Genomic DNA, 24288 nt, shown 5'->3' on the forward strand with positions numbered 1-24288 from the left:
TAAGATGTTGGTGTTCTTAAGGGCATCTGTCACTATGCCTTTTTGTTTCCCAATCAGTTCCACCTGAGGGGTGTGCATGCAGATTGACTGCACTGTGCAACTTACCTAAATGTTGGGCTGGAACAGTAGTCTACTAGACTGTACTTCTGACTACTTTTAATTATCCTAATTGGATTACTCTGGGCATGCTCAGCTGACAGACAAATAAATTAGATTAACTCTAGACTTCCCAGGAAACATGCTGCTTAACAGCATCTCCCTGGCAGTTTTAATAGCCATGTTCTATTTCTTCCCCCATCAGCGTGAGACAAAACAGCGTAGGGTGTGGAACAGTTACAACAGGACAGGTAACAATATTTTCATGTTCATATGGCTAATGGTTATTACGGACTTTTTTTTTTTTCCTGGTTAGTGTGAAAACTTCCTCTAAAGACTCTGTCAGGAGAGTAAAAATGCAAATCTCACTTTTAGTTTACCGTAAGGCTCTTTTGAGTGCAGCTTGTACAGAGCTGCTAGGTCTGAGCACTACAGCCAGTGTGCTTGGAACAATTAGAAGTTTCTGAGCACTGCAGTGATATAAACAGTGAGCTGAGCTTCTGGCATTACCTTGGAGGAGGGTAAAAGGTGGCAAACTGTTTCTGGAAGCCCTGTGAATGTTTATAGCTCGTTTTTGAAGATCAGGCATAAGTAAGGCTACTGACACACATCCCTGTTCCTATTCTTGATGCCAGCTTTAGGTGGGAGCTGCAGTTTTGCTGTCGCTTTCTCCTTTGCCGACTCATTTTCCATCGTTCACTGAAAGGAAGTTGCAGTGCTGAAGGAACAGTTGCTGAAACGTGATCGTCAAAGGTTTCTCAAGGCGGGAAATGAGCAAATAAGCAAAACGTTTTAATAGTTTGGGGTGGTACCCTCAGAGTCCAGCAGAACATGGGACCAGGTAACCTCAAACAAAGCAGAGAAATAGGTTCCTGCCCCAAGACTGGTGTGTCAGAGGGCCTCTCCCATGTACAAAGAGGCCCTGTTTGAAAATAGCCCCCATTACAGTGCCAGCTCAAATTGGGAGGCAAGCAGTGTCTATCTGATGGCAGATAAAACAAGTGTCTGCTGGCCGAAATGGAAGCAGTTTGATCTGTGCACGGGGAGGAAAAGGCTACAAGCAACAGCAGGGTGGAGCAGCAAGAAGAACAGCTTTGGAAGCGTTACGGCTGCGCCATGGTGCCATGGCGGGGAGCATGCCCAAGTGCCGTGGCGGCCCAGGCGTGAGGCGCTTTGGGCCTGCGCGTCGACTGGACCGTGATCGCCTGGAAGCCGCGGCGGGCAGAGGGCCCGTTGTAGAAGTTCTTAATTGGGGTGGCGAGGAGTTAACGAAGGGGTGCGGGGTGGGGGCACCCCCGCCGCTGCCCGGCTTCGCCTCAGGACGGGCCGACAGGGGGAGGGCGACGCCGCGCGCGCCCGTTGCCGCCTCACAGCGGCGGGGCCGCGGCCGCCGCGCGCGCCGGGCCCCCGCCCCTCGGGCCGTTGGCGGCCCCGCCCTCGCGCGCGGCGGCTGGTTGGGGGCGGGGCGGGGGTGGGGGCGCCGCCGCCGCTGGAGCGGAGCCCGGGGGCGGGCGGAAGGGAGGGGGAGCGGCGACGGCGGCGGCAGCAGCAGCAGCAGCAGGAGGAGGAGGAGGAGGAGGGAAGAGGCGGCAGTAGCAGCAGCAGCAGCAGCATGGCGGCCGGGCGCGAGCGGCTGAGCGCGCCGCCGCCTCCTCCGCCTCCTCTTGCCGCCGCTCCCGAGCCGGAGCCCGCGGGCCCGCTGCCCAAATAGCCGCCCTGCCCGGTCCTGCCCCGCCCGGAGAGCGCCCGGCCATGGAGCTCGCCAAGCCGGCCTTCCCCGCGCTGCCGCAGGCCAAAGAGGACTCTGAGGTGAGCGGCGGAGGGGAGCGGCCGGGGGTCGCCGCCCGGCCCCGCCTGAGGGGAGCCGAGAGCCGCCGGCCTCGTGTGCGTCCGGCCCCATGTGGCGCGGCTGGTCCCGGACCCCCCCCCCCCCCCCCCCCCGGGCTGTGGGCACTGTCCCCCAGCGGTGGGACCCCGCTGGTAGCCCCCCCCCCCGCCGTGGGGTGCCTCCCCGGCCCCCTTCCCGTGCGCCCCGCTCCCCCTGGCCGGGGGGGTGCGCGCTCTCGCGGGTCTCCAGCGGGGCCAGGTCCGTCGTCTCCCCCTTGTGCTGGTGACACCGTAAGCCCCGCTGCCGGGGCGCTGTGCCACCCCTCTGCGACCACCGACCTCATCCTCCGGGCCTGCTTTGCTGGCCCCTGCCGCCTCCGTTGCCCTCCCGGACCCCCTTCCCTCCTGCATCTCGCCTTTCGGCTGCCTCCGGCCTTCCCCCGCCTGCCTGCGCCCGGGGGTTCGCGGGCCGCGCTGAGGAGGGTGCCTGCTGTCAGAGACCCCTGCCCCGGCTCGTGGCTTGTGCCCTCTGGTAGCGACCCCCTCTGCTTGGCGCCTCTGGTGTCCCCTCCACCGTGCCCCAGCGTGTCACGGCCTGCCTGCTAGCCGCCCTTTTGCTTCCCACTGCCAGTTCCCTCTCCCTTTGTATGGCCACCAGCCCTGTCCTCCATCTGCTGCCTGCGTGCAGAAAGGAGCAGCCAGCAGTGAGTACCTGCGTGTCCCCTTCCACACAGTTGCCTACCAACTCGTAGGTGCCCAAGAAACGTTTTAGCGCGCTGGTGAGTCTGTCGGTCAGGCATTTTTACGGTGCTCAAGAGCCAGGACTCCGTTGCAAAGGAAGACAGGTGGCGAAGACTACGCCGCACCCTGTGCGGTGTCAGAGGAATCGGGTCGGTGTGGTGTCTGATTTCTGAGCTTGGCTTAGCTTCTCGGTTCTGACCCTGGATACTGGTGGTGTGTTTTCATGTGTCGCAAACAGCCCGGAGTGTCCCGCTTTGAATGTGCCAGGTATTTCAGGCAAAATGTCACAGCGTTCATGCGGGAAGCTGATAGTATCTGAGCTCTTCAGAGGTCTGTATCGTTGTGTATTTCATAAACGTCAGCATTTATTTCTGTTTTAACAGAGTTAGTGTTGAATACTGTTATTGTTTTAAGTTACCTGAAGTATGGAAGTTACTGTGGATTTTTTTGGTAGGGGTGTTTGGTTTTTTTTTTGGTTCTGTTGTCAAGATTTAATACCCTGTTCACTTCAGAGCTATGGAGGTATTTACCAGTCATCTTGATGGTTTTCAGAAACTTGTAATCAGTTTATATCTGAACACAAATTATGTACCACCCTGTGAGGTTTATAATTACTTTGGTTTAACTTCTTTGTCGAGAAACCAATCATATTACCTAGTTACTTCTGAAAATAGTTAATTAAATTAGCCTGGATAGCTTTTTCAAACCTGTTTATAACTGGAATGGCTAAAAAGAAGTGTGCAGTTAAAATAGCTTTAAAAACAGAGGTTGCTGCCTGTAACAACTCTCACCTGATGAAAATTGAAATTATAATACAGTATCCTTCAGAGTGTATTTTATGTTTTGCTTTTTGTTATGCTCTATCTCTCAATAGTATAATATATAGAATGTTAGGACTTTACTTGCGACAAGACGATAGCAGAGAATTTCAAGGATTATTTTTAAAAATGTCTAAGTTAATTTTATTTCAACACCTTGCATTTGTGTCTGACTTGATCTAAATACACCATAGCTGGAGTATTTGGGGGAAACAGAAAAGTTAAAGCCAGTAGAGAATGACAAAGTTCTTGTGGCATTAGCTTGTTAAGCAAAGCATAAGAGATGTCAGCCTTGGGGCTTCAGCCCAATCCTGAAGAAGATGCTTTGGAAAAGCAAACTAAGGAAACTGAAATCATTCTGCCTGAAAAATGTAGTTACTTGTGGAAAGCTGAAGATAATCTCTTGTGTATTGCAGTGAGGAGGTTCATCCATGAGGAGTACTCTACAATGTTATTGCTGGAAGTTGGTTATGTATGGTTTAATGCTGTCTTGGTAGGTTTGATTTCAAGACAGCGGAGGGGGCAGGGGAGGTGATAGAATTTGGGGAATTGCTGGTTTACTTCCTAATGTAGGCTGCTCAAGAGTAAGTGTAACCTTGTGGTCACTTTAAGGCAATCTAACTGCCACCCCGCAGCTCTCTTCTCCTGTCTGAACATGAATAACCATGTGACAGCTTTAATAATGATAATAATAATACTAATAATTTTTAAAAAGTCAAATCAGTGAGGTGATCTGGTTGACTGCACAGCTTCACACTCTAGTGTTGGCACAAGTTAAAATCAGAGAGTGGGCGAGGCTATCTGTTGGGGGGGTGATGGCAGCCTGCAGATGGATTGCCTTAGGCATTCTGCAGAAGTGTACTCCAGATAAACAGGTCAGTTTTCTGGCCTGTAGATTGTTTGCAATGTCCCTAATCCATACGTAGTACTATGAATTACTGGATTTTTAGGCTATTTGACTGTTGGTACTTTTCGGAGCTTGTGAAATGCCGCGTTAAGAAGTGCTGGTGATACTTCTCTACTGGAGAGAGTTGTGCCTTCTTTCCATTCTGCATCTGATACCGTCTTAGCAATCGATGGACCAGAAGTTTGTGCTTCTGAGTACTCTGACGTGTGTAACTCCCCCCTTCCGCAGTTTGTGTGTACTTAAGAGTTCATTCAGGTGATGAAACTGTATTTGTTGTAGGTCAAGCACAGACAGGTATTGGCAAGTGTCTTGACACGCTTAGATACAACCGCATGTCAGTGCTGGCTTGTGGTGTTTCCTCTAGTCCGCTCTGGCGTGCTGGCTGCCGTCTAGGTGAGTTGTCCAGTTCTGCAAGATGAGCTAATGAAGCCTGGGATAAACCAGCTTCCGTCTCTCACTGGCGAGTCTCTCGCAGTTAAAAGCTGAACTCCTTTTTAGAGGTCCTTATGCCATTTGAGTGTTTTCTACTTTTGATTTTTGAATATTAAACATGTAACTCATCATTCTTGCAAGGCTTTTCTGGTATATGCCATGAATATCTGTAAACTGTATGTGTTCTCTTACAGATTTGTGATAGTGAGTATGTCAAAGTAATAGTAATTCTACATGGCATGGAAATCTTAAACTTTCTTAAATTTGAGAAGTGCTGGGGATTCCCCCCCCCCCCCAGTATAAACATAGAATCATTTAGGTTGGAAAATATCTTTAAGATAGAGTCCAGCCTTTAACCTAGCACTGCCAGGCCCACCACTAAACCACGTCCTTGTGGCTAAAGACCAGGTAAAAGAGCGTCAGGTTAATAACAGTGCATGCTGGCATAATTGTACTGAGACATCTTAGCACTTTTGATAAGATGGTAAATAGGGACTGGAATAATTCAAGGAATTTAATGGAAATAATTTTCCTATTAAATTAAAAAAAATTAGGGCTAGGATATATGTAATGGGAACACAGCAATAATTACCAGTTCACTTCTTTGTTAAAACATTAGTATGATTACTTGCAAGCAGGCAGAGTAAGCTAGTATTTGTGATGTATTTAGAACTTTTTTTAGGACTTTCTGTGGTTTTTGTAATGGAATTACCAGCTTATTGACTAAGCAGTCATATTTGTCTTTTTATTATGCGTAAAACCCAAGCTTTCTTTAGTGTATGATTTTTTAAAAAAGCTTACATTTCTTGACAGTTATATTAAGCTGAAATGCTAATGTATTTTTTACTGCTTTTTTTAACTATGCGGTAGCACAGTCCATCTAAAGGTGGAACAAATTTCTTTAAACTTCTTTTACTCTTATCTTTGATAGGAAAGACAAATAACCCTCTTAAACATAGAGATTCCCCTCCTCTACAGACTCTTTAAAGTAAGTAGGAAGCCTGTATTGTAAGATTATTTTTTTTTTACCTGCCCACGTAATAGGGCAAAAGAAACTTGAAACAAATGCTACGTTATGCTGGGAAATGTAAATCAGGTGACAGATTTTGATCGTAACTCTGTGGGCTACTATCAGACTACTTTGCATACATCAAGAGAAGTGCACTGTGGCAGCTGAAGTTGAGCAGTCCTGTCAGTTGCGATCAACTTATGCCTTGCATCCGTGGGAAGCCTGTTGAAGTGCATAGGCATCCACATAGACACGAAGGTGGCTCACAACTGGAGCAGTTTGTAGAACTGAAGACTTAAAGCATGGGGGTTTTTTAATCTAAATGAGGATTGTAAAGAGGCCTGTACGTTCCTTGGCTGTCTTGGTATAGCCCAGCTCTTTAGGCTGTAGTTAAAAAAGAGGGAGAGCCCCAAAAAATCAGGCATGAAAAAGGACATACTTGTACCATTAAAAACAATTATAATAATCTGAATACAATTTTTCCTTTGTCAGTAAAACTTGTTCATTAGTTGTCATTCTACAGATTCTTCATAAAAAGTGAATTGTCAAGCCTTTTATTGTAGTGGGTAGAAATGCTGTGGGGTGAATGCGGGAGACTTTATACTAGAAAGAATTCAGATGAGTCTCAGCTTCTGTGCAGGTTCATCTAAAAAGAAAATAATACAAAATGTGTGGTAGTCCTGCCAGTTGGCTATGTGCTTCAAATAAGCTGAAGAATTAGAATTCTGCCTTCACTGCTTTATTGTGCTTTGATAAAAGCAGTGCTGATGACCCAGTGTACTAACTGGTATTTAACAAGTTAGTAGAGGTATCTTCTGGACCAATGTTGCAGAATGGGACAGAAGAACTGTTTGTTTCCTTTCTATGTTTATGTCTCTACTTTCCATTTAGTTGCCTTTTATCCTTTTCCGTAGCTTCTGTTTCTCTTCGCTACAATAACCTTTTTTCCCCTGTTGTATGTGTCTTCCTTCCTCTGTGTGCTCTGTCATTCCCACCTGCTATTGTTTTTTCCTCTCCACCTTCCTCCTTTTGTATTCCTTTTGTATTTTCAAAAGCAAAAATATCAGTATGGTGAGGACTTCCCATTATCCAAGTACTCTTTACAAATACACAGAAAGTACTGTTAAACACGGCTCCCCAGCTCACGTTTGCCATCATTGGGACTGACTGAAGTGGGATCTGTGACCAAGGGGGGCCTTGCTGTTACAGCAAAGCACATCTCATAGCTGGCTTTGCCAAAAAGTGGCTTTACCCGCCCTGCCAACCGCTCAGTGTTGTCACTGTTTTTGTCCCAGTGCTTATCTGACCTGTGGTGACCTGGAGCAGGGAGATTACTTGGTAGACAACCAGCTTTGCTAAAAAAGCTGTTAATTTGGGGCCATCATAGTTTTTTGAGCATGGTGAGCATCAGATTAAACAACTGTGCAAGGGTGGGAGCGTAAGCTCACCCTTGAACCAGTCACTGGTTGGGTTAACGGTACTGTCAAAGCCTTCCTTAACCTTGTTAGCATAGCTCTGTTCTTGTTAGTGTCACGCCCACATCTTGAGTGAACAAAAAGACTGGGTTCAATTTTTTATATTTTATATACTTGCACTAGGGCTTCCACCTGGAAAAAAAAAAAGTGTATATATTTAGCCCTGAAGTGGTCAGGCAGTTAGACTAAATGGTTGTTGTAGGTCCCCTCTTAACTGAAGTAATTGGATTCTAATATATATATTAAAAATACAGATAATAAAAAAAAATTGTTTCCAACTGGAATAACTGTCCAAGAACATGAAGTGTGACTGAAACTGAAGACACAGCCTTTCATTTAATTCTGATTTGTAGCTAATTTTGAGGCCCTTAAAGCAGTGTGCTTTCCAGCGATAATGTGTCAGGTTTTGGTAGTATTCAAGTATTCTATTTCTTGAGTAAGTTTTCAGTACTTCATTTAACTTGTGTCTTATAAAAAGGTGGCAAATAAGTATGCTCTATTACTATTTTAGTATGTCATGATTTCATTTGGCAATTGTTTGTTCTCTTTTACAAAGGCCATTGGTGTAACTAGCTTTATTTTTGTGCAGGTCTTTAATGAAGACCCTCCCCCCTCCTTTTGTTGGACTGTATCAGCTGGGAGGTCTCTTTTTCAAAATATTGTCTAAAATACTTTCAAAACCAAGGTGTAGCCTCATTTCAATGTGTAAATTAGATTTAAAACTGCCTCAGAATTAAGCATAAAGCTTTTGTGTCAAGGTAATCGTTAAAGGATCAGGATCCATCCACAGTTCAAGCTGTAACCTCCGAAGGAGGGGTGACAGTAGTGTTGGCAGTCAATATAATCATGGCTTCTGACTGCTTTAACACTGTTTAGCTGTAATTTTGATTTCCTATACTGAGTGGTACAAAATTACAGCCAAGAGATCAGATGCAGGCCAGAGCAGATGAAGGAATTGAAGGAGGTCAGCAGAATGTGTGGCTGTCATTGCGTAACAGTTGTCTTCAGCTTTGATTTCACAACTTGTGGAAGAATGTTGTACCGGGTTTGGAGGAGAGATTTTGAGTGTTACAGCTTATGTGGATATTCCACTAGACAGGGAAACAAATTTAGGCGAGAGAATTTTGACAGCCCTAGATTTTTGAGGTACATGAGGAACTATCAATCATGCAGAAGTCTTGCTGTGATGAATTGCGATGGGAAGACAAATCTGTACAGAGAGGTAAGTGATGCTATTAATCAACAACAAAAGAGCTGTCTGAGTGTTGGAGAAGGGTCAGAAACCTGGAGTGGTCAGGAAGGCTTTACTGGGAGTTGCTTGCAGCTTTTCAAAAGGACTTGAGTAATGGTCTTGAAAGCAGGGAAAACCATAGCAGATGGTGGCTGGTGCCCAGTGATGTTGAGCAGATAAGGGGCAGCAGCTAAAATCTAGAAAAGATGCTTCTTGATGTTGGATTCTCCTTTAATCCACTGATTTATTTTACTGGTGGTTTTTTCAGCACCTTTGAGAGCTGCTTCCTTCATCTAGGGCAGTCTGTGGTTTGTAGGCTCTACTAATTATAACGCAGCAGGAGTTTAACCATAATAATGAAAGCGCAGTACTGCAGGTTGTCTTGCAACCAAAGCTGAGCTTTGGCAAAGACCAACTAGGATTTACCTTTTATGTGTGAAAATTAGATGGGTCTTCAGACTTGGACTGTCGATGAGGGACCAGTTAAGTGATGTCACGTATATCCATTTTACTACATTCCTTCTTGTGAGGCATACACAGATTGCATGAGGTATGTTGTGATGCTGTGTTTAAAAACACAGTCCTTGATTTTGTGCAGGTCTTGAGTGCAGACAAGTCTCTGTCAGGGCTGTTAAATAAAAAATTCATAATAAGAATTTTATGTTAAGGCCTAACCAAGGTCACTCTTTCAGGAAAAAGTCCAAACATGCATGCATTTGCACATGGTGATGTAAGGTGTTGGGGTTTTTGCCATTAAATTGTTCTTCTAAAGAATAACAGGTATAGCTATGGTAAAATACTGATAAATTAACCTTAACTGTTGGCAGAGTAACTCTTGGTGTAGTGTGGATATTGGTTACCAAAAAGCTTTGTAATGCAGGCAAGTTTTGCCTATTCATTCATAGCTTCAATTTATTTCAGCTAGAGATTGGCTGCAGATGAGGAAGGGAGGGCTTTGAAACATGCTTTATTCCCCTTTCTCTTGCTAGTTGCTCTGTTCTGGGACACTAGTTGAAGTGCTTTAGATAGTCCCTGCCATTTCACTTGTGCGAATACAAAATACACCAGCTATGTGCTGTGAATGCCCTCAGCAAAACAGCTGCAGTATCTTTTAAACTTGTCCATCAATGAATCTGTCTAGTTTGGGAAGACCTGGCAGAGGTGAGTGGCTGCTCTTTAAAACTTTGGTGTTGTGCGGGTTATATTTTGCATTCCTTCTTTTTACTTTTTGTGGCTTGTGAGTATTGAAGATATGTCTTCCAGGGAGTTGTCACTTATTATAGAACCTACCAAAGAGCAGCAAGGAATGCTGTTACTTTATCCAGCTCAGGCATCATCAACAAGCATGATTTTCTTAGCAAAATTTTTGCATGTGGTCTGTTAAAAGAGAAACCGTCAGTTATTATTTGTCTGGGTGCTTCAGACAGCGTGGAAAACATGGCTGATGAATGAATTCCTCAAAATGAGAACTCTGCTTGGTTCAGTCTACAGTAATAGATTTTTTTTTGTTTACATAATTTTGCATAACACTTGAATAATCTGGCATTGTTAGTTTTAAAAGCCTTGAAGGGCTGTCAGGAAATCACCAGAATCACTCTTTCAGTAGTTTGTGTATTTGTCTCAGATTAAATGTTTTCTGTGTACATAATCTTTCAGATACTAATTTTGCAGACTAAATCCCATTGGAAACTGTATCTTTTTGGTTTCTTGAAGAACACTGAAGACTAATGTCTGGAGCCAATACTGACTTTTTTTTCTTGTTCAGAACATCTGTGGCATCTGTTGTTTTACTGGTTTTGGTTTCCTTTGGACTGTATAATGCTAAATTCTTGCCTACTTACTTTGCACTGCTTACAGCTGCTGGGAATAACACCATTTCCTGCTTCTAATGCATTTGAAAGGAATATTTTAATGTACTGTGAAGTCCTCTTGACCAAAGTAGGGGTGAATTTGTGTTTTCATTATGCTCCAGGTTAAGACTCTTAAATTCTAGAAATAGAGTAATAAACCCCACTGAAGTGCTTGTATACTCCTGGAGTGTAGCATAAGCTTTTCAGAGTTTATTGCTCTTACTGTTGGTTTTATACTTTATAAAACTGGGGTTTTCTTGTTTCTTGAGTGATTTAAGCTTTTGTATATGCAGTGAGACAACAGGGATATGCTACAACACTCGGGTCAGACTTCAAAGGATACGGTTCGGTAAATATAATTGTTTTGTCACAGGATTTCTACTTTCTGCTACCAGGAGCTTTTATTATTACAGCTGGAACATGCCGAAATAATTTAGCTATCTTGATGTCTTTAGCAAAGACTATTTCAGGGCATTTTGTTTCTCTGTTTATACTACTGTTTAAGTAGTATTCAAAGAATTGTTTTGAGTGGCTTAATATTTGTTTGCTTTCTCAGAAACACTGTCCCAGATTCTGTTCAAGTGGTTTCCAGAATAACTTTATTGATATTAAAATCCTTTCTAATTCCACTACCAAGAGGTAGCAAAAGCTCACTGTGTAACTGTGTGTGTCTAGGGGAAACACTGCATTTTTCTCATGTGTCCTAGTAAAAAGAGGGTTAATGTAAAATTGCTGCTGCCAGTACAACTGCAGGTGCTAAGGTGGGCAATGCTGCAGTTTAAAGGAGCTGGATCTTTCTCGGTGTAATGCTGACCTCACTTCAGAGGTGGAATATTTGGAGTTTATTTTTCTGATCGTTTTGAGGAGATTGGAGCATAATGACATATGGCAAAGCTTTTCCTTAGCTGCTGTTGTGTGTAGAGCAAACAGCAAAGTTATGTAAATAAATGTATGCAGTCTATTTGATTTGATATGTTTGACTATTTCCTTTTTTCTCCAGCTGGTAACTGTGATCTCAGATACAGCTCCGTCATGTGTGAGGGTCAAAGAATGAGTAAGAGCCTGTTAATAGAGGACAGTGGGAGTTGTAAAGAAGGAAAGACAGGAATAGAGTCTGCCAGAGCATTTTTCTGTTCAGCTTTGGCAGTTCTGTAAAATGGAGCAAAGGATGAAAATGTTGATGTTGGCATTTGCTCTGGGCAGTTCTGTTGGATGATAGTAAATAGTCAGCTGGGAAGGGGTGGTTCCTGAGTGGTGAACCTTCACAAACCTGAGGGTCTGAGTTTCTGTCGAAGGGTGCGATGTGCTAGCTGCAAATTAACAGGCAGGGAGAATCGTGTCCTTGGGGCTGAACATGGCTTATGTGTTTACTGTGTAAGAATCCTTCCCAGTGTAACTGTCTAGGATGGAGAACAGTGGAGATTCACTGCAATGGCTTGCTGTGTTCATGGGGGAACATTTGTTTACAGAATTGTTAAAGCTAAATCCTGAATATTCGGTATGAAGTTGGTTTGAATGGGTTAGGTGAGGCAGTGTTAGATTGTAAGGGAGTTACCTGCTATACCTACCTTGCTTTTTCAGTAGCTGTAGGAATGTATCAGTCAAAGGATTATTTTTTTTTTGTGGCTAGTACAGAATGTTCTAAAGCTTTTTTTCCTCTTTCTCTTTTTTTCCTCCCTGTTCTAGAGGGAAGTTTCTCAGCAGAAAGCTGAGGTGTGGATGTACAACACACTGGCTGTTCAGCCCAGGCTTCGTCACCGATGTAGCATACTTGAGGTTTCTTCACATTAGCTTTCAAAATAGCATTCCTTGCGCTTGAGTGTTACTGGTACCTGTCTGGAGAGTTAGCAGTAAGCGTAAGCAACGTGCCTGTTGCGTAGCAGGTAGCTTGTGCAATCTGCAGAAAATAGGTTTTGATTCTTTTATATAACGTGCACATACAGATCTCTGCCTGAATGTGGTTTTTTCCCTTTGTATGCATATGTAATTGTTTTTTATTCTATTTTTAAGGATTGGACCTATCCCATGAGGAGAGAGATGCAGGTATGACACACATCTATCATTTAAGTCAAAACCCATAGTGTGTTCAGTAACAAAAAAAGTGCCCTGCAAAAGAGCTGGTATCAGAATCAGCCTTTAGAAGTAAAGTGTCAGGCAGCACCGTGGGAGAGATGTAGGAGGACTGCCAGCTTAGTGTGCAGGTGTGCTTGGATCACTGTTGTGCAGGTACATAAAAAAGTAATTTGGTAGTTTTCTTCAGAATCCCCCAAATAAGACATTTTTGCCTTTGTGAATGTTTTTAGATGTTTGCTAAAAATTTATTGGAGCTTTGCTTTTTTAACTTAAATTTGGTTGAAAGTAGGTGTTATCAAGTAGGATGGACAATTAAAATTCTCCTACCATGGTGGCAGCCAAATCTTTGCACAAGATAAGATCTACAGACCTGTGTGTCTTTATTGGTGGGGAGATAAATGGTTAAAAGTTGATATTTTCCTACTACTAGTACAAAGCTAGAAGGCTTGCCATGTGTATATCTTTTTCCATGAAAGCAATTTGGAATTAATTACAAGACACTATTATATGCAGAGTTGGTTCCCTTCATTTGATCTGGGCCTGGATAAGATGCAGTAATCAAACTGGAACTTTACCCAGATAAAGGACTTGATTTGTCCCAAAACAAGGTCTCCTGCACAAAGATTGTGTTTCTTTTATTTTGCCAAACTAGTATTTTTTTCCACCCCTTGTCCTGTTATTTTAAATGACGCTTGGTAACACATCTCTCACTAATATGTAAATTACTTGTTTCCACGGCCATAGTCTGAGTTGAGTGCAATGTATTATTTCAAATAATTTTGAGGTGATATTAAATGTCTGTTCTTCTGCCTCCTAGGAAATTTTACCTGGGTTATTTTTAGGCCCATATTCTTCAGCTATGAAAAGCAAGGTATGATTTTCAGAGTGTCTCATAAGGAAACTTTGCTGTGGTGATTTGATTTGTTACTGTGGTGATGTGTTCAAGTGTTATCTATATAGGTGTGAATTTGGTTGCAATCCTGACCTGGAACGTGAAAGATGCCAGAGCAGAAGTAATACATGGGGCATTTATGCGATGATGCTTTTAGTTTATCTGACTGGGGCTGGTGTCGATGTCTCCCCCTTCCAGAATGAATCTGAACAGGCACATGCTGGGGCAGTTAAGAAAAATGCAGCCTTGTGTCATCAGTCTTATGAGCTAAAGGGTTACTTCGGCAGATAAATGAAAAAAAGAACTCTGGTTAAGTTTTTTTTCCCTTATGGCTTGAAGTTCTGCGTGTGTTGGTACACACATATGTGCATGCTGTCTCAATTCAGCTAGTCTGCTTTACCTACTCCTCTCAAACAAGAGAAAAGTGCAAGTTTAAAGTGACTTGCATGCTAATTGCAGTGAGCATTCATATGTCAGCTTTTTGTATTAAAATTGAGTCTTGTAGTTAAGCTTGAAGAGAATTTTTCTTAGAAAAAGGTAAACCATTGAAGACATGCACGTTGCCAGTCAGGCAGTCTGTTTCCTTTGCTAAAGTGTTGCAACACAAGAATAATAAGAACTGGGAACTTGTATATATGCAGTAAAATAAGGTAAATTGCATCTACAATAAAGTCAAGTGCTGCTAAGACAAAGCTTATATATGTAAACTTACCTCATAGTTTAAATGATCTTACTTTCAATGGTCTGATTCCAGTAAGAATCCAATGCTAGCTGACAATTACTGCGTCATGTAGGGACTTGCAATTTCAGGCTAAGTGAAAGGTGAGCAGAGACAAACAAGGTCATTGAATACCTTCTTTACTGCCTGTTCTTTTTATCGTTTTTAGGAATGCTTTTTCTTGCAGCTCCTAATGGTTACATTTTTGTCTCTTTTGAAAGACAACATTTTTCACACTGCTTTGACTGTTAGAAAACTAGCTCTTGATATTCCTTCAGGACACAGTAGAGCCCTATTGTGTATTTATGTATAGCTTTTTATTACTGTGTAATAGATGGATTATGTAATTAAAAAAAGTGTTTTCCTTTTCCCACAGCTACCTATACTTCAGAAACATGGAATAACCCATGTAATATGCATACGACAAAACATTGAAGCAAATTTTATTAAACCAAACTTCCAACAGTTATTTAGGTGAGAAATTATCAAGATTTTTTTTGTCTTGGTTTCTTTCCAAATATTTTCACATTGTCAAAACTATTGGAAAAGTGTGATGAGGTACAGAAAGACTCTTAAATCCAATCTATGAAGTTTATTCATCCCAGTAAACTAGACATAGGCAGGTCTGCAAATGAGGAGTATCCATTAGTTTGCAGTAACTGTCTTCAGTTTTAAAGTTATTAGTTCCAAGTGTGGTTTGTCCTGCTACTAAAACATTTGAGGTAACTTAATCAGAATACATGTACCTCTGGAAGAGTTGTGTAGAGCCCCAGAAAAGAACACTGGTCCGTATTTACAAACAGATGGGGAGCATGTGAGTATGTAGTATGTTGCTTCCAAACAAAGTTGAATCACCTGTAGCATAGCATGTGTGAATTTCTTCCACTCCAAGAGGTGATTTTGTTAGGGGATGCTGGAGAAAGTTCCTTGCTTCCTTCCTGATAAGGACAACTCCACAGGTTACTGATTGTAGAAGTTCTGGAGCTCAGACCAGACAGTAAAGCCAGGAGGGTAGTGCTAGGATCATTCTGCAGGTTTGAGTGTTGTGGTGGGGTTGAATCAGCTGTTTGTGTACTGGTGTTTACTCTGTACTTACAGCAACTGTCTTCATTGTAGGTATTTAGTCTTGGATATTGCAGATAATCCAGTTGAGAATATAATACGTTTTTTCCCTATGGTAAGTATTTGTGATAATGTGAATGGATTGGGAATGGAGTTGCCCAGTAGTTTTCTGAACTAACAGATAGCAGTTTCAAATTTGGGATACCCAGCCTGAGGCACCTGGAAGGGCTGTGAACTCTTAAATGACCTTGTTATTACCACCTTAGTAAGTGTAATTAACTCCTTTTTACAAGTATAGAAACTGAGGCAGAGTTGTAAGAGCTGTATCTTATTATAGTCTCAAAAAAAATGAGAAAAAGAAAGGCGGGGGGAAGACTGTTCTCAAAACAAAGAAATCGGATCATTGGAGAATGCTGGGGAACTTGGCCTGTAGGAAACATGTTTTGAAGACCAGATACATCTCTTGTATGAAATATTAAAATTGAACAGGAAATAGTAATTAGTTCGTGTAACTAAGTTTTACAGCATCTTAAACATGTTTACTGTAGAGGAATTAAAAAGTAAGCTTAAGTTAAGCAGTATCCATTACATACTGACCTTTGGAAATAGAATAAATCCTTAGTTTTGAGCTATGGTTTTGTATCTTTATTTTAGGTTAGTTTGCAACAGAGCAAAAGCATTTTTTTGTTCCTTCCCCCACTCAAAAAAACCATCCCAAAATACCAAAAAGCTCTTCTGGCTTCCCTGTTCATGGCAGAGGTGGTCATGTTTTTGCAAAAGTGGCAAATCACTTTATGGCTTACAGCTTTTCTGAAGTATAATGCTGTTTGATCAAACAGCATCTGTTGCAAATCTTGCAGTTACTGATGTCTTAGTAGCTTTGTGTTGGTGTATTTTTAAGAGTCTAGTTTGAGGTTTTCCCCACAATAAATTATTTAGCTTTTGCTTTTCATCTAATCAAATGTTTCAGCCTGGCAATATTCCACAGACCTCACTGCATGTTGTCTCACGTTATAGTTTGATTAGACCTACTTTTAGAACTGAAAATAGCATTTAAGGACTTCTAGGAGGACACAGGTGTCAGTAGAGTGGTCCAGGCCATATTGCTGTTGTTGACGTGTGTGGGTTTTTGATAGTGATTTTGGGTTTTTTGGCATTCCCCCCCCTGCCCCCCGCTAAGTAAAGATTTTTAGAAGTTAATTTTTATTATAGTAGTAATAGATATGTAAACATTTTTGTTTCTGGCTTTGCACTAGTTTTTCACTGACGATTTTATGGATAGCTAAAAGTACAATAGAAGTATAAATGTCCAGTTGAAGTGATGTCTAAGACTGTATAAACAGAGTGCATTATTGTCACTGTATATAAAGATTGATACAAAAATTCTAGCAAATTTAAATGCAAGTAGCAGTAACATCTAAAATTATCTGAAACTGAGTCTTGTAATTTTTTTTCTTTGTAGACTAAAGAATTTATTGATGGAAGTTTACAAAGCGGAGGTAAAGTCTTAACTTTTTTCCTTCATTTACTAGTACATTGTTGTTAGAGCTTTAAAGGTAACTTAGTGGTATGTATTAGGGACTCCTTAAGTATGAGGCTTTTTTAAATTTGGGGTTTTATTGTGCTTGACTTGAACTGTATAATACAAGTTCAGAGTAAAGTAGTGTTATTTTCTTTTTGCCTCCAACTGGAAAGCAAACCTCTTTGTATATCTGGGGTTGGGTTTTTTTTCCCCACTTTAAATGCAACTGTGCTCTGTGCATGAGTTTTGTTGGGTTTGGGTTTTTTTTTGTCCTTTCCAATGTAAGGCTTTAAATCTGCATTGTGGTCTGGAATGCAGCTTTTGTTACTCAAAATCCTCAGAGGAGCAGGAATCCATGCTCTTCTGTCCTGTGGCAGTAATGAATGGAGTGTAGTTAGTAACGAAGAGTGAGGTAACACACCTATTAGTCTAGGGATGTGCCTTGCTACTGAGTAGTTCTCCATAACAAGGAAAAACTACATTTCAAAGAATTTTCTTCAGTTTATAAAAGTATGGTTGGTTGGGTGTTTTTTGTTTGTTTTCTTCTCAGGAAAAGTTCTTGTCCATGGAAATGCAGGGATTTCTAGAAGGTAGGAAACTATCCATCCTGGTTATTAATTTTTTTTTAAATAACTGAAATACATTCTACTAATTCTTTCTTTGTTTCTTTTCAGTGCTGCCTTAGTTATTGCATACATAATGGAAACATTTGGGGTGAAGTACAGGTAAGAACAGAATGTGGTCATGTAGCTAATCATCTGTCTGAAGAGGCTGAAGTGAGAGAGTACTTTAGTACAGAGAAGAAGTCTGATATGTCTGTAGGTATTCATCTTTGAATTCAAGTGGTGTAAGTGAATAATAACTTTGGAGGGAATCTTAAACAGTTGTGTATTGGTGCATAAACCAGTTAATACCTACTGAGATTGAGTGAAGACTTTACATGGGGCAGATTATTCCATTTCACTTCGCTGCAGGTTTGTTTATGTCCTTTCTTTAAGAAGTAGGTACCTGCTGCTAATGGAAACAGGATACCAGCCTCCATAGATTGGTGCCTTCCTGTAAAACTATAGGAGAGGCCGCAAGAGGCTGTTCTAAGTGTGTTGAAAACAGGCCAGCAAGCTAAAAACTGGAGGTGGGGTTGAGCAAATAGTATTTTACAACTACTGCTTCCTATTTTGCCCAAACAATTTCAGTTACACAAATGAGTTCTGAGGAACATTTAGAGGTGGTGTGTAGAGGTAGAGATAATTGGAAGGAAGACTCCTGAAACCACAGAGGCTTTTGTCAATGTCTGTTTTCCACTGAAGTATTTTCTCTCTCCTTCTCTTTTTAAAGGGACGCATTTACTTATGTTCAAGAAAGAAGATTCTGTATTAATCCTAATGCTGGATTTGTCCATCAACTTCAGGTGACTTTTTTTTTTTTTGGTCACAACTCAAAAGCCATTTGATGAATCATCTTCCTGCAAAACAGCTGTTTCTACTTAGGCAGCTTAACATTTACTGTAGAAGTATGCTTAAAGTAAATGTCAGAAGCTATAGTAGAGCTTGGGAGGAAAATGAGTGGGTATCCTAAGTCATTAGACTTAAGCTTTGAACAAAGCAAATCCAGGAATGGAGGAGAAATAAAAATCCTGTTTTGTGCATGGTTAAGAGACTGTGAAACAGCTTAATTGGTGGCTGAGGAAGCTACAAAGTCAAGTGTTGTAGCACTCGCCAGTGATGCTTCTTGACACTTGCATTCATAGGAAATTCACAGGTCTGGAATGGCAAACAGCAGTATTGTGAGGTTGTTTTATTATATTCCATGAGTCTGTTGGGTGAATGGTGGGCAAACACCAGGACAGTGTGTTGAAACAGATTTGTTGCATCTCTGCTATTACTTAGGTGGCTGGTAGCAAAACGAATATCTCCTGAGTTTGTGGTGTGTGTGGTTTTTTTGTGGTTTTTTTTTTAAAAAAAAGGTAGTTCCTGTGGGGAGTTGTTGTGTAGCACTGAAAGTGTGACAGGGTCACTAGAACACAACTTAAGGCCATGAATGGCTTGTCGTTGTAACAGAACTCTGAAGCTACTGTATTCTAAGTCTGGTTTGTTTCTACTGTCTGGATTGCCTTCTGGGAGCAACAATGAGTTCTCTGAACATCCTCACAGAACTTTTTTTAAGAAACAGCTTTAAGGAAGAGAGTAAACTTTTATTATCATCCTTTGTTTGGCTTTGCTCTTTATTCCTGACAGTTCTTTGTTGTTCATGTCAAAGCAACAAAGAACTTTCCTCCTCTAAACTCTCTGCCTTGCTCTAAGATACTGTCTAGTCCATCCTAGCGAGCTCCCTGAATTAGTCCTCATCCTTATAATGCATTATGCCAAACTAATAGCAATATATATTATTAAAATTTCAGGAATATGAAGCCATCTATCTAGCAAAATTAACCATCCAGATGATGTCACCACTGCAGTTGGAGAGATCCCTCTCGGTTCCACCTGGTTCTACAGGTCAGCAGCCTCTCCTGCTGTGTGTCACACCACCTGTTTTGCCTGGTGTTGTGAGGTGACATTTGCACTCCCTAAGTAAACCTCCAGCAGCAGTGAATCTCAAACTTTTGGGAAGGGGATGCCTGCAGCTGATATGCAAGTGATGTTCAGACCTCACTATGCACTGTTTAAATATTCTGTTCTCCTATGTTTGAACTTTCCTGTTCGGATTTGAACTTTAGCAGTGGTGTCTGCACTTCCATACTGTACTGGAGAAGGGCCCTGTGCTTCAAAACCCCAGAGCTCTTTAGAGGATTCAAGAGTGACCTGCCCTTAAAATTAAGGCAGTTGCTCTGAAAAAAGAGTTTTGCTGTGCTTTTAAACAGACAATAGGGGATTAGGGCATGTAAAAAATGTTACTGTAATCATATAGAGGCCTGCCAGCAGCCACCCCTGCTAAAAGGCAGTGGAAATGGAGTTTGGGGGGAGATGTAAAGGGAGCACAAAACCTGGTGGATTCTAGGAAATTTCTTCCCTGTGGAGAAGTGCAAGGGAAGAGTGCTGTCAGCAACTGGCTGTCCAAAAGCTGAATGTCTTCAAAGGGTAGAGTCCCTGCAGGAAGACAGTAACCACTGCCATGCAGTCCTGTTTGCAGCTGTATATTGTTGGAACTGATCTTTTCAGGCATGTCCTCCTTCCTCTTGCCTTTTGCAGGAAGTTTAAAGCGAATGCATGAAGAGGATGAAGAACTTGGAACCATGCAAGTGGCAGCAGCACAGAATGGATGATGTCTGAGGACAAGCACTGTTTGTATTGTGAATTCCTGCCAAGAAAGGTGAAGAAAACTAGGGAAAAAGAATTAGTAATGCAAAATGATGAACACACACATAGCTTCTTTTCAATTACATGTTGCTTTCAGATGTAAATCTGCCTCTGCAACACACTAAGCATCATTTTTAAGATGTTGGACTTCTTGAATGAATAATGGCACTGATTGTTTTACTCCTTTTTTACACTTTACAGTTTTACTCTAAACCAAGATTTTTGGACTTGCAAAGAGGTATTATTGCAATAATGCACTTTTCATACTTGAAATTTCTTTATTTGTATGATATAAAGTTATTACTTTAAACAAAATGCAAGCTGGGGGGATTTGTTTATAAAGTTATTTGTGTAATTTATAACAAGAGACTTTAGTAAAGAAAAAGTTTGCTAAAACTTACCTTGTTCTCGGTATATATTATGGTCATGCATGTAGAAATGTGCTTTATGAACTGCAGGATGCGCTGCTACTGGCAATTGAGCAACAGCAGTGATCTTATCACTATATAATTCTTTACTTTTTTATAAAACCTTACTATATACTGAATTAGTTTGACACTCTGAGACCAGTTTAAGACAAAATACTGTTCTAAAAATCTCACCTTGTTTTATGCAAGTTTAACAGAGGACTGATTAACTAATAAAATAGTCATGTGCTGAATTAATACAGAGGGCAGCTACCGATTTCACACATATCAAGACTGAATTCTTTTAGCTATAGTATTAAAAAGCTGCTTGTTAACTTAAATCCACTTCTAACTAATTTGAACAAGCCAGTATGGTCCAACTGTCAATTAGAACAATGCATCTTCAAACTGGTGTTGAAGTAGTTCCTTTTGTCAGACAATAGTTGCATCCTTTGAGGTAAAAAATTGGGTTGATGTTTGAAAACTGAGGCCTGAAGCACTGGCTGTAATAGTATAAAGACCTAAGGGATTCACCTTGGCTCTTCTAAAGCATTAGAGTCAATTAAGGCCACACAGTTATCGGTGCTTTAAAATTTTCAAGGTGGTTTGTGCAACTTAACTCTTCTCCCTTCTCAGAAGCACTATGATTGATAGCCACTAGTTGTGCCAGTACAGGCCCAGTTCTGGATCTCCGCTTCATTGGCCAGTTGGTCTGTGGTGTAGAAGATCTGAATGAAATGGTGGCCGCTTTAGAGCGCTGTGGTGACTGAGCAAATTACGAAGCTGTTAGAAGAACTTTGTGTTTTGGGGAAATCTGAGCTTGTAATTAGACTCTGTTTTAACAGGGAACAGGTAGGCTCAAAGGAGTTGAATGAATATAAAAGACATTTGAGGATCCGAGCACCCAGCTGTCTCCCTGTACAGCACTATGGCTGTGTGCCAATGGCTAATGTCCTCTGTCAGCCTTGGTATCCTGGCCTGGTGGGGCTGGAAGGGACCTCTGGAGCTCACCCAGCCCACCCCCTGCTCAAGCAGGGTCTCCTAGAGTGGGCTGCACAGCCCAGGCGGGTTTGGATGTCTCCAGAGAAGGAGACCCCACCGCCTCTCTGGGCGGCCCGGCCCAGCGCTCTGGCACCCTCACGGTAAAGACGTTTTTCCTCACATTCAGGTGGAACTCCCTGTGTTGCAGCGTGTGCCCGTTGCCCCTTGTCCTGGCGCTGGGCACTGCTGAGAAGACCCGGGCTCACTGCGTCTTCTTGGCGCTCGCCCCTAAGATATTTGTAGGCATTGATGAGATCCCCTCTCAGTCTTCTCTCCAGGCTCAACAGCCCCAGCTCTCGCCTGTCCTCACCAGGGAGATGCTCCCGTCCCCTCATCATCTTTGTAGCCTCCGCTGGCCCCTCTCCAGCAGTTCCCCCTCTCTCTGGAACTGGGGAGCTCACACTGGACACAGCACTCCAGGTGCGGCTTCACCAGGGCAGACTTGGGTGTGTGTGTGGGAGAAACCACTGCTGGGGGGGACTGTGAGGGCAGGTACCTTTGAATTTGAAGGCAGGAAGCTGAACAGTGAAGCTGTTTTGTACTGGGGATTTCTTCTGATGGTGCCTTTTGCTGAAGGATTGCCCAGCATCTTGTTTACTCTGTAGGAGTTCTGTCTCACTTTGTGTAATCGAGGCAGGTTGACCTGCATCTGTGACTTGCTGATCTTTGCTTAGCTGGGGATCCTCTGCCTTGTCTTGCAGCTCCTTGGAAGGCTTGTGGAGGAGCTATCCCTCTGGAGCAAGCCTGAGCTCTTGGCCTGTGTCAAGGCTCTTACAAGTAGCTAGCGGGTTCTGGTTTGAAAACCACTGCCTGGGTTGAAGCCTGCTGCTAGAACAGATGGTGGCAGCATCTGAGGAGGAAATCCTGCTGCAGTGAGTCAGGGCTTTGAGCTGAGCCAGGACACCAGGGTGAGGCTTTATAGCCCAGTAACCTCTTCTCATGTGGAAGGTGAAGGCCCTGCAGTGCTGTGTGTGGGGAGGACTTACAGCTTCAGTGAGGATGAACCACTGTTGAGCAGCACTTTCCTTTTACTGCTGCCTACATCAGTGAGGGAACAGTGCAAATCCTCCAGGGGAAGGAAAAAAAATCTTTAAAAACCATGATGCTTTAGTCAGGAAACTTTCAGCTTGAAAAAGAAAGTGTGACACTTAGCTCCTTAAGAACTACAGCCAGTCAGCTCAACACTGACAAGTTGAGCATGTGGTGCTGGTTTTGCAGTTGTAGGGTTTATTATGTGCTGGTAACTGATCTCTTTAAAAGAATGTTTCTGGGGCTGTTGGGAAATGCTTTGGTGATGTCTCCCCCCTTGCCCCATGAGGCTGCCACATGGCTGTGGCAGGGTTTGTGCATGTCCATCTCTGCACAGCTCACCAAATACTGGCAGCTACAAGCTTCTGACGAAACAAGGATGGGAATCAGAATTTCTGCATAAAACTGCTTTCTATTTCAGCTCCCTTGGGAAGGAGTAGAGACAAAACACAGATGGGAGAATGCTTGATTCATCTAAATATCCTCTGTCAGAGAAGCTTGTTCATGTGTAATCTGGTTCTGTTACCTCACTGGGGTCCTGGTGCTTCCTTGGGGAAACTCTCCCGAACTTACAGGCTTCATGACTAAGGCTTTTCCAGCATTTTTTTTTTTTTAAATGTTTGCCATGATCCCATACTGCTGCCTTCTACAGTCATTTTGGTCTATTGCATTGCACATAACAGCTTCTCCGATCCTCGGGGATTTCTGACAAGATCCTTCATTCCTTTGTTCCCTGGGAGTGGGAGATCTTGCTCTTTTTTCTTGACCTGATTGTAGTATAGAAAAATTAACAGGGCTTCTTCAGCTTAGAATTCTTAATACCCCCTGTTGCTGTTGAATGCTGTTACTTGTGCCACGTTCCTGGGAGCGGTGACAGTTTAGAAGAACATTTCCTTGCATACTAGCAAGTGTTCTTCCAGCTGCCTGGAACCACTGTGGTGTTTGAGACGTTCCTGTCTTGGTGTAGTGTGTTTGCCAGCCAATGCTTCTTCCCCTGCCTCTGTTCCTGAGGCTGGTCCCTGCTCTGCAGCTCACCCATGACCCTGCCAGTAGAAGGGTGTACCCATCAGCCAGCCTGGCAGCGTGATGCAGCAGGTGACAGTGCCTTTCTTCTCACAACACAGCTGCTGGAATGGCTGTTTGCATAGGGGTGGTGGCCTGCCGAGGTTGCACATGTCACCTCAGCTATGGAACAAAGAGCTCTTCAGAGCTAAAGGCTGCTGATGAGGCATTGTCATCCAGCCACAGAACCAAGCTTTCAACCCAGTTCATTTGTTTTACAATGATCTAAGCTGGGTACAAGCACCTGCTCCTCACTTGTACTAATTTTTTCATTAACTCCTAACAATGAAGGCCTGGAGCTATTTAGATGGTGTAGATACCATAGTATTTAAATAATACACTTGAAATCAGTGGAAATTCAGAGTTCACTAAAACTATCAAAGGCAAGAAAACTTGGGCCAGCAGAAAGCTGTAGCTGATTTTATAAAATTAGTTCTGAGGTAGATGCTCTGTCAACAGAGCATGCCAGGGGGAAGCCCTGCTGTCAGGGTTTAACCCCAGCCACTCACTTCCCCCACCCCAGCTGGCCAGAGGAGGACAAGCAGAAGGGTAAAAGTGAGAAAACTCATGGGTTGAGGTAAAGACAGTTTAATGGGACAGAAAAGGAAGAAAATAATAATTAAAAGATACGGAAAATACAAAGCAGCTGCTCACCACTCACCAACCGATGCCCAGCCAGCTTTCCCCCAGTTTGTATGCTGAGCATGACATCTTGTGGTAGGGGACAGCCCTGTGGCCAGTTGGGGTCAGCTGTCCTAGCAGTGTCCCCTCCTCCTTGTGCCTCCCAGCCTGCTAGCTGGCAG

At 42.7% G+C, this 24288-nt stretch overlaps 1 protein-coding gene across 1 annotated transcript; it reads left to right on the forward strand.

The window, feature by feature from the left end:
* Window positions 1-1626: 1626 nt before the first annotated feature.
* On the forward strand, window positions 1627-20344 carry STYX (serine/threonine/tyrosine interacting protein). The gene is made up of 11 exons (XM_056345973.1): window positions 1627-1905; window positions 12397-12429; window positions 13277-13330; window positions 14446-14543; window positions 15186-15246; window positions 16594-16630; window positions 17204-17243; window positions 17328-17378; window positions 17989-18061; window positions 19052-19145; window positions 19839-20344. The coding sequence occupies exons 1-11, from the start codon at window positions 1849-1851 to the stop codon at window positions 19910-19912; spliced, it is 672 nt and encodes a 223-aa protein (XP_056201948.1). The 5' UTR covers window positions 1627-1848; the 3' UTR covers window positions 19913-20344.
* The last annotated feature ends 3944 nt before the right edge of the window (window positions 20345-24288 follow it).

This window comes from Falco biarmicus, chromosome 7 (genome assembly GCF_023638135.1).
Source record: "Falco biarmicus isolate bFalBia1 chromosome 7, bFalBia1.pri, whole genome shotgun sequence".
Classification (NCBI taxonomy): Eukaryota; Metazoa; Chordata; class Aves; order Falconiformes; family Falconidae; genus Falco; species Falco biarmicus.

What these genes read in the sequence shown, in the direction of transcription:
- STYX (XM_056345973.1), top strand. Translation starts at nt 1,849, where the DNA reads ATGGAGCTCGCCAAGCCGGCCTTCCCCGCGCTGCCGCAGGCCAAAGAG. An exon ending in CCATGAGGAGAGAGATGCAG is followed by an intron (nt 12,430 to 13,276) that starts GTATGACACACA and finishes TCTGCCTCCTAG; the next exon opens with GAAATTTTACCTGGGTTATT. An exon ending in GGTTCCACCTGGTTCTACAG is followed by an intron (nt 19,146 to 19,838) that starts GTCAGCAGCCTC and finishes TGCCTTTTGCAG; the next exon opens with GAAGTTTAAAGCGAATGCAT.